The following is a 10,953-nucleotide window of genomic DNA, read 5'->3' as shown; positions in this document are numbered from 1 at the left end:
AGAAGGTTACTATGGTCCATTTTGATAGAGGTTGAACCCAAATCAAACATCTTTCAAGCCCATTAGGGGTGATCAGTTGGTTTATATAGTTCAAAAGAGAATCAAATAAACCAAATTTTCAAAAACCAAACTATAAAATTGGAAACCAAACTGAAACCGAAGTTTGATAAAACCAAACAAATCGAACAAAAAATTTTTCGGTTAAAACTGACATGGAATAGCATGGGCCAAGAAATATTGGTATGGGAATTTTAAGACACTCAAAAGTCTTTTAATCCTTCCAAAAGCCCCATGTGGGAGCAAAGTAAGTCATCATCTACACGGTTTGATAGAAAGAGTATAGTATAGCATCTATTTCCTTATGAAACTACCTGAATCAATCTACTTGGCTCATTTAAGCACCACTTAATGAATAATGACTTAATATTGCAAAAAAAAAAAAAGAACAACACTTAATGGAACTTAGAGCAGCTCTTCCATATCATGTTTACATTAATACCAAATGGAAATTTCACATGTTGGACACTAGATAAAAATCATTGTTTTGTCCATTACAATGTTCAATTGCATGATTCCAATCTTTAGTAGAAAATTTAAAAGACAAATCGAGCTTCATTCTATTGATGGTTATAAATTGACAACCTCTCAATTCTTTAGTCAGGTTTCCCTAGAATCTCATACACACATAGGATTACAATTCTTCTGCAAGCCTAATTTTTAGAATAGACTTACTCCTATCTCAGGCCACTACACTTACATTATATTGATGATTCATATAAGAATGGCCCTTCGAAAGTCTTGATCTTCTTTTGGGGGCAATTCACAACCCTTGGAATTGCAGAATCAATTAGCTTAACAATAGTAAATTGTAATCCTGAATTCTTGATTGATCAAGCTGAAAACTCAAGCCCTCATTCATCAGTTGTTATATCTCCTTCAAACATTAATTTTAAACCTCACGAAGTGTTGCATTTTCACCACACAATCATAAATGATCACAAACCCTCTTGGATAAACCTAATAGAGGACCTCACATCACACACACTTCACATATGGTCAAAACAATCACAAATCATGTTGAATAGCACTTGACCTTGTTTTGTTCCTCTATTTTCCTTCTATACAGAAACAAAGAAAAACTGAAGAAGAAAGAATAAGATATGTAAGAGACTAAGAAGATTGGAGAAGAGGCTATTAGACCACTCGAAATCTTGAACTTGCTATAATACCACATAAACACTTGATATAGAATATAACTACATAAGAAATAGAATTTACCAATAATGAATAACAATGATGAAAAGAATGAAATACATGACAGAAAATTAAGACAACTTAATTTAAATATAAAAAATATTAGAAGTAAAAAACTACACTAATATGTTAATAAAATAGAAATGTTTTCCTTTGACCCTTCTATTCATTTATTGTGGAAAAGCATAAAACAAACAAAATATTTCCCTAGTAATGACAAATGAATCAAACAAAATTTTCCATTACACAACCAATAATTACTCACATATCGGGATAAAACAAACAAAAATTCCAAAATAGTAGAATTCGATACCCAAGTTGCAAAATAGCATATCAGAATAGCAAATCAACCCCATCAATGTACCATTAGGTAGAAAGATACAATTAGTAGGGCCCCGTTTGGTGCATCTTTCCGTGTGGTTTGTCGGCTATTTTGAAGCCTGGTAGATCACATTGTGGTCTTTTTCTATTTGGTTCAAAGGTTTAGTCTCCAAAAGATGTTGCGTCGTAAAGACGCATGAAGCCCAATTTGGGTTATTTTCAAGAAGCTTCAAATAGAGCTTTTCGTTTTTTTTTTTTTTTTTCAACTTGTCTTCGTGTGGAAAGACATGCCTGAACCAAAAGGTCTTCAAGCTGTCAAGATCTTGATGCAAAACCTCACTACATCTTTTGACTATTAGAGCTTTCAGAAGATCTTTCAAAAAAGATTTGCCAAAGGGCCTTTAGATATATAGAGTTTTAGACCAAAGTTTAAGCATTGCACTTAAAAGCTGAAGAATCCAGTGGCTAAGTTTGCTTACTACTTGCTAGTTCATCACTGCAACTGAGGATGCTCAAAGAGTTGAAGTCTAAAGTGAAATTGAGACTCAGACTGAATTACTCAGAGATTCCAGTTGCTAAGAAATTGAGACTCGTCAAAGTTGGACTATCAATCTATCACTTGTTCGTGCTTGAAAAGTTAGTTTGTTAAAGTCTGGAGCAATTGAACTGGAACTCGGTTGAACTAAAACTCGCTAGACTATCTATCAACTTATATATGCACCGCTACAAGCCTGCAACTAAGGTTTCCAACTGTAGATATTGCCATACTAATGAAACTAAGCCGAAAACTAAGGTCATCGATGCTAGGGTTTTTTACTAAACTCTGGATGTTGGAATGGCACAATGGATAATTTGTATGTGCACAGAAAGAAGTGAATGCAGATAGCAAGAAAGCAAAAGAAATAAAGAAGAGAGAGAGAACACTATATTTAACGTGGTTTGGTCAAATTACCTATGTCCACGGGCAGCAACTTGGAGTTTTACTTCTTCACGAGAAAAAATACAATACCAAAATGACCTCACTAGAACCTCACCCATACCCAACACCACATTCCTCTCAATAGGGGTGTTCATGGTTCGGTTAATCGAATCGTGGGGTTTTGATCATTTTTTTAAATATCCAAACCGATGCAATTGGTCGACCGGTTAACCGCGGTTTGGTTTTTTGGTTTTTTATGCACTCATAATAAAAAAAAATGAAGAAACCTTCTTGTTCTAGGGTTTGGTCGAGCTAGACTCGAATAAGAACTTAAGAACATTCTTGTTCTATTAAACCAATATTATTCTAAAAGCATTGTTTGAACTTTGAAGAAAGAACATACCTTTGTAAGAATTGTCAGATCCTAGCGGAGTTGCGAAGGCACAGACATGAGAGATTAGAGAGACTAAGAGAGGTGTGAGAACTGATAGTCTCCTTGGTAGCTCAATCGGAAATGAGAGATGGAGTAGAAATCCAGCTACTGAAACACAACAAAGAACAAAGCTGCGAAGATCTAGAACAAGAAGAAGCTCCATGGCCAGAGGTGAGATCGAGTGATATTGGAGAAGAAGAAGAAGAGAGCACAAGAGGAGTGAATCTAGTGGTAGGGTTCCGATTCAGAGGTTTTCTGGCTTTGAGAAATGGAGTGGAAGGAGAAAGGGCAACGTACTGCTCGGAATTTTCTTCGGGAGCTGAGAAGGACAGAAATAACCTCATAGATGCATATTTTTTAGGGTTTTTTTTTCTATTGTTTTTTCGAAAGGGGAAGTGGGAGGCTTTTGTAAAGTAACAATTTTTGGGAAAAGATGAAGGGAAAAGGGTATTAGGTTTAGCCGTTTAGGTTAATTTGAAGAGACAAAGAAAAGGGGTATTCGATTTTAAAAAGTATAAAAATAAAAGTATAATATATAATATAATATTATTAGTGTATATATACCGATCGATTAAGTTAATTGTCGGCTTTTTAAAAGGTTAACCGAAAGCGAACTGGAACTATCAGTTTTCTAAAATATTGAACCGAAACTGAACCGACTAATTTGGTTAACCGATTTTCCAGTTTGGTTTTGATCAGTTTTTTGGTTTTTTTTTGCTCACCCCTACCTCTCAACACACCGTATACAATGAAATGAAAAGAACAGAGGAGGGGACCCCTATTTATACTTGTAGAAAGGGGTATAAAAGGAACATTTGTAAATCAAAATACAACCATATACTTAAGAGGTAAAATAGTCTTCACCGCTAAGTAATAACAAAAGGTGGACTCATACCGGTGGGTCACCGATTCTAATTTGGTGGGCTCAGTCGGTGGGCCACTGTTTTGTTAATTTGGTGAGCCACCGACTGGCCCACTTTGGGTTTTGGCCTAAGGTCGAAACCTATGGGATTCTCAGTTCTCATTATTTGTATATTCACCCATTTACCCCTATATGTTCCGGTTTTTTTGGTTAACTGAACCGTTAAATGCCACAATCAAAACCGAAACCCAAAGTTTAACTAACTGATATTTAAAACCGAAACCAAACCAGTTCCCCAAAACAACCAAACTAAACACACCAAAACTGAAATTTTGGTTTGGTCATTCGGTTTCAACCGAATATGCTCAACCCTAGGGTCCATGGTCACTTCATTAGGGTGGTGTTTGGCACGTCTTTTCAGTATGTCTTTCAGTTTGTAGGCAGCTTAAAAGACCAAAAAATGGTCATTTTTCCGTTTGGTATCGTGTATACCAAAAAGACTCCAACACAAATGCATGAGAAGACTGAAAAAACCAAAAATCAAGAAACTTCAAATGAACCTTTTGATCTTTTCACATTGAAAATAGCTTTTTCAAATATTTTTAACGGCTAGTAAACCATGATGCAAAGCAAACAGTCTTGATCTTAAGGGCAAGACCCCAAAAGCTCAGTGGGTCTTCTTGTCTACTGGGCTGTTGAAAGGTCTACCTAAAAAGACTTGTCAAACAGCCCCTGAATCCACAGCAACTTGGTTCAATGTGTGTACCTGTCTCCATGCAATGTTTTATTGGCCTGCGCCCGAGCAGTTTTTACCGATATTTACTCCACATTTTCTTCTATCATGGTCCCTACCAACTCTTGCCAATGGGCCCTCGTTTTGAGATGCAGCAATTAAGGGTGTCAATTGGACTGGATTCGGTCTAATCCGATCCAGTCCATTGTGAGTCCATTACAAATGGATCAGGTCCAATCCAATGAATATTTTAGATCATTTTGGACCAATCCAATTCAATGTCTGAACCGTTTAATCTGGTTCAAAATTGTTTTAATTTAGATTGGTTTTAACCCAAACCTGATGCATTGACACCTATATTCTTATCTTATATCAATGAACCAGATATTGACTTAATCCAACCCAATCTAATATAAATTTATTACTGACGGACCACATCCAATCCAATATTTTTGTTGGTCCGTCCAATCCGTCCAGATTGATTTTTGACTGGATGGAGTCCAATCCAAAACCGGTCCATTGACACCCATTGTGCAGCATCAGTCTTGATCTTTTACCACCCTGTCCGATGAGCAACCCAGTGTCCTGTCTGGCCATTCATGGGCCTGCATCATGGCCCATTTAACTGCTGGACAATTTCATGCAATTAATCTCCTTTGTGCTTTCCATCCCACCGCAAAACCCAAGGCATAGTTGCGCAGTTGATGGGCATATCGTACGTTGGGCCTAAAGCTCCACTTCAGAAGGCCCAACAACCATCCAACTGTTTGATAGTGTGCGACAACGGAATTCATCTGCTGCAACCATGACTGCATTACTTTCTTGTGACCACCCATAAATAAATAAAATAATGAGTGTTGACGTGTCTATGTGTTATTGGGCGGTGGCGAGAAAGACAGAAAGTGTTTGCGCCCGTGGTCGTAATAGATGTGAACTCCGAGAAAGAAGTTGGGCAGTTATTCCTATCGTTTGTTGAGGTAGGTGTATCAAATAAAAAGGAATTATGGCCCACAGCCATTTATGAGCCCATCAGCCCATGCCGCTCGATGCTAGTCCTAGAGACTGGACACTGGACCACGATTTTTATTTTTTCGTCATATGAGTCTCCGTCATATTTGCTACTTTGCTAGTAACAGAGAGAATCAGAGAGTTGTGTTCCTCAGGTTATAACCGTTGGATTTGAACCTTCCTGTAATTTCTGACAGTTACGGTTCACTACCTATTTTATGTTAATAGCACTGTCTTAACACTATCACGTGATTGCATCTATACTATACCCCCTCCATTGTTTCCACGTCAGAATATTAACCAAAAGTGTTAATATTATCATACCAACCCATAGAGTTATCCATATATACTTATATAAAGAAAAAGACAAAAATTTCAGAAAATAAATAAAATAATAAAAATATATTTCATTAAAAATAAAAAATGTAGAAAATACATAAAATTCATAAAAAATTATATAAATTTAAACAAAATATATAGAAAGTGTAGAAAAAACACAAATCTTACGAATTTTATGGTCAGCGTAATAGGGAATAGCAAAGCTAGGCAAGGATTTAAATGGGCGTATCGTATCCGTATGGTATACGGAGTGACACATGTGTGATTCATCCAATAATGATTAGTGCTTCACACTTTGGCACGTCTAATTTAAAAAGTTACAGCCGGCACATTAGATTTATACGCATCAATAAGCCACTGAGACAAAAGTTAACTTATTATAAATAAAATAAAGTTTTATCTATTTTAATGCCCACATGTAATCTTAAGTTCTTAACAAATAGCATATATTTATGTTTAAAAATTCCAAGTAAAGATTAAAAAAATATTATTTAAAATTAATATTTTTTAAACTAATGGAATAAATAATTTCTCAAATTCACATTTATATCAAAAAGTGGTTTTTAATCTCAAAAAAAAATATACAAATAAAAATATTAATAACAGAATAATTATTTTAGTACTTAAAATTTATAAATTTAGACGTGATATGTATCTTAAAATGTTTATAAATTAATAATTAATATTTTAATTTGCATTAAATAAAAAATATTTATTATTTACCAAAATAAAATTATTGTTTACAAAATACTTGAGAATATAATGTAAATTGAATTTGTCAAATCCACTAATCTACTTTTATATGAAAAATGATTTTTTATTTCATAAAACTATAAAAATAAATAAAATAATAATTTTAGTAATTATAAATTATAAATTTGCATATGATATGTATTATAGAAATTTTAGTATATTTGATATATTTTAAGTTAAGGTTATTTATTTTTATAAATTATTAATAATCCTTGGCTAGAAGTAACTTACCATTCAAATGATAAAAGTTGGGTATTTTAGTAATTTTGTCACTTCCCGCTCAAGAGGGGCGTAATGCAATAATGTTGGAAAGTTTAGAGATGACTGTGATATTACCATAAAACTGAATACTGAGACGGAATTGTCAGAAAGTACTGAAAGGTTTCAGCAATTTTACGTCAGAAATGAGAATCTCGAGGTCGAGGGTCAAAGATTTCACTCGATGGATTCTATCACACCATCATTCACATATATCCGACTGCAGTCTATAGATTCCGTCTATTAGAAAACATAAAAAAGTAAAAAAAACAAAGGCCCATGAGCCCATCTTCTTTGAATCTTTTTTTTTTCTTTGTTCTATTTTCCTCCTCTTTAAGTCTTACCTACCAGGAGGCTACCATAATCTATTTTGTCTTCACCTATAAAAACCAGCTGGACCATTCTCTGTCTGAGCTCTGAAACCTTGTAGAGTGCAGAGAACCAAACAATGGGGACGGCGTCTTTCGTCTGCTCCACCAAATTTCTCCTTCTCGCCTTGGTGGTTTCGGCCGTCCCCGTAGCGTTCATCATATCCCTGGAACGGAGCAAGTCCTCAACTCACGTCTATGAGTATCACGGCCTTGGATGGCTCAGGGAGTCCGGCAAGTGGGACGATGCCAACCGTCGCTTCCTCGTGTCCAACCTGGAGGGCGGCATCGGTCAGATTCCGGTGCCGGAGGATCACGCATCAGGGACAGTCTTGCAAGAACAGACCGTCGTCAGGGATGCCGACCTGGCAGGGAACGCTTCTCTTGGTATTGTGGTGGACCCGCCCAGAAATCGGCTCCTCGTTGCGATCAGTGACTTGATTGGCAATCGATACACTGCTCTTGCAGCCTACGACTTGACATCGTGGAACCGATTGTTCCTCACTCAGCTCAGTGGCAAAGGTCAGTCAGTTGACTTAGTTTCCTCTAGTGTGAGATCGTAGAGATCTCGTTCTAAATTCCAATTCCTAGCTTTTATTATTTATTCTCATTCTCCTCTCCTTCAAATCTGTTCTTCTGATTCGTTCTTCGTCTTCTCATGAACTCATCTATAGTCTATTCACCCTTGGAAGTTGTAACGGAATCATGAGAATTAGGAACCCTATTTGTTTCAAACGCTGGTTGCTAGTTCCTACCACCGGGCACAGGACAACGGAAAAGTTCACATTTACCGGCCGGAAAATTTTTATCCGATGCTTCGTAAGTCGTAACCATGGGAGTTCTGACTTCAATTGGATGGCTGTGCTTGGTGTGCATGTACATCTCTGCACCTGCACAGATCCGTTTCATTCTGCGTAGTGGGTCCTACTTGATCCCCTCCCTTTGGTCTTTTGATGAGATTTGGGGAGAATTCTAATTTAGGGATGACCGGCCAAAATGGTGGTCAATTTCAATTAATGGCGAATGACGAGTCCAATTTTGTCTTCTTCTGGGCAAAGGGATTTGCTTGACGGGCTGTGAAGTGTGTACGAAAAGGAATTTGGTTCGGGTTGACGTGAGGTTCTCGTTCCACGTGGCTAGAAAGTATGGGTCGTTAAAGACTGGGAATCCGTGATACCAGATAACCAGGAGCGTATGATCGCCCCATAGTTTTAGTGATCACATGAATCTCACGGCCTCTCAACTTGACCACATAACAACTAGGGTCCAAGGACCACACTAACCTTCCACGATTTCTTGCATTTAATTATTACTGAATTATATGAAATTCAATTTAAAATTTGAATTTCAGATTTATTTGACTTTTTTTTAATATTTGGGCCTTGTTCGTTTTAGGAGATATTTGGAACCGTGGCCATTTTTCAAAAAAACGGTGTCACATCGGATCTACATAGGCATTTCAACAAATGTCTATGTATCTTATTGTTTGGTTCAACCGATTATTAAAAAATCGGGCATGTCTCGAAAATCGGGACCCCACCAATGCATGAAACACAAAATTTGGCGTTTCATGTATCGGTGAACCGTTTCCCCCAATAGTTGACTAATGTGTATCTTATGTGGTGTTTATTTGTCAGCACATACATGAAAAATGGTGATGAAAATCACCTTACCAAATAGCATAGTATTGCGTGGTAGAAACATTTTTTTTTGTAAAAGATGGGTCTTAGAAGCATGGACGTTTTTTCTTGAAAATCAGTCCCAAAAAGTGCCTATGCTTCCAAACACAATGTAGAATATCAGTTAAGTGCACCTATTCAGCTAAACATTTACCGAAAACACTTAAGGCAGTGTTTGGCATCGATGCATCACATCGGTGCCATGTCAGAAAAAGCAGTGATTCAAAAAATGACCTTTTATGTGACATCATTGTTTCAAAAAAAAAAAGAATTGTTACACAGATCATGTCTTGGAAATTGTAGAAATATAGTATGAAGAAGTCAAATTTTTCTTGGAAAACAGCATGTTGCTTAGTTGCTCCCAATACTAGGTAACATCAATGTGGTATCATCTTGGATAATATAGACTAATAATGAAAAATGGTTATATAGTATTTGTACAAAATAAAACCAATGTTGTTTTTCTAAAAAACAATTTATGTGGCAACATCTATGCCAAACAAAGAAAAAAGAATTGTTTTTTGAGAAAAAAGGTGCAATAGAGGCTTGTGTATAATACCATTTTTTCAAAAAATATCTCTAAAACAACGACATAGATACCAAACATCTACTATAACTCAGGTAAATGTTTTTCTAAAAATCACCTGCCATGGTAAATTTATTTATCCATGTTCTTTTAATTCCCAAATAAATTATATAATGACTATTTTATCTAAAGGCAATTGGACAAATTCATCCCATTATGTTTTATAAATTTCTTATCTTCTAAGTGTAAAACTTAATTACCCACCTAGGAAATAGGTACAGTTTGCCGAAAACATAACATTGGTCAATGGGAATCACTTTCCCATTAACCAACTTCTCCCTTCTTATTTCTCTGCAAAAAAAAAAAAAAATGAATGGGGCCTGGGTGATACACCCAAACCCCCGTAGGGGCCGCTTTGAATAGCAACAGCACCACACTTGCCCCTTTTCCAAATTTGGTGGTGGCAAGATTTGAATTCCCATAATGAACCAGCTAATATAACAATTGAGTCACCCCTTGATTGATAATTTATTTGAGGGACTGATTGATTGATTGATTGAATTTACTTTAATTTATTAAAACTATTTTATATTTGATTATTGTGCAGATGATGAGAAATCATTAGCGGACGACGTAGCCGTGGACGCAGAAGGTAATGCTTTCATCACGGATGCAAAAGCCAGCAAAATATGGAAGGTGGGTGTGAACGGAGAATTCCTGTCCACCATCAGAAGCCCACTCTTCATTCACAAAGAATGGTACAAGAACTTGGTTACACTGAACGGCATTGTCTACCACCCGGACGGTTATTTGTTGGTCATCCATACAATCTCCGGTGCTTTGTTCAAGGTTGGGGTGGCAGATGCTGGGGTTAAGTTAGTTAAGATAGTTAAAGGGTCGCTTGCCTTCGGAGATGGTATTGAGCTCCTGTCTCCTACCAGGCTTGTAGTGGCCGGGAATCCTTCGGGAAGATTGGTTGAGAGTTCGGATGGGTGGGAGACGGCAGCCGTCGTTGGCAAGTACGCCGGGCCCATGCATCGTCTGGCCTCGGCTGCCACGGTGAAGAACGGGAGGGTGTACTTGAACCATATAGTTGGCTTGGGGTTTCCAAAGAAGAAGCATGTCTTTGTGGAGGCAGTGTTTTCACCTGTTTAAGTTTTATGTTGTTAGCAGAAGCATTGTATGGTTTGAAATGGAAGAAGTGGATTGAGTGGGCCAGTGAGGTAGTGTGGTGAATGGTGGTTTATGGGCTTTATTTGGTAGATAGATCTATGGGCCTATAAATGGAATTTGATTTCATCCGAAGCCTATATCTCGATTTTTTACAACCATATATTGAGTGCCTATTTGGAGGGCTGTGCTGATTGCTGAATATCCTGAATATCCAGTTAAGCTGGTTTAGTTGCTTTGAGACATTCAGGATATACTTCTTAAGAGGCTAAAGTGGAGAGTTCAAAAAACTGATTTATTGACGCCCTATTTGGGTTCTTCTTATTTTTT

At 36.8% G+C, this 10,953-nt stretch overlaps 1 protein-coding gene across 1 annotated transcript; it reads left to right on the top strand.

Annotated features, from left to right (window-relative positions):
• The first annotated feature begins 7,249 nt into the window (after positions 1-7,249).
• Positions 7,250-10,758, top strand: LOC104605074 (Calcium-dependent phosphotriesterase superfamily protein). The gene is made up of 2 exons (XM_010269692.3): positions 7,250-7,770; positions 10,061-10,758. Exons 1-2 carry the CDS (start codon positions 7,329-7,331, stop codon positions 10,606-10,608), a joined length of 990 nt encoding a protein of 329 aa, XP_010267994.1. The 5' UTR covers positions 7,250-7,328; the 3' UTR covers positions 10,609-10,758.
• Positions 10,759-10,953: the final 195 nt, after the last annotated feature.

This window comes from Nelumbo nucifera, chromosome 4 (genome assembly GCF_055504915.1).
Source record: "Nelumbo nucifera cultivar China Antique chromosome 4, China Antique-T2T, whole genome shotgun sequence".
Classification (NCBI taxonomy): Eukaryota; Viridiplantae; Streptophyta; class Magnoliopsida; order Proteales; family Nelumbonaceae; genus Nelumbo; species Nelumbo nucifera.
Note: the sequence above shows the minus strand (reverse complement) of the source record. Positions and strands in the feature narration are given on the sequence as shown.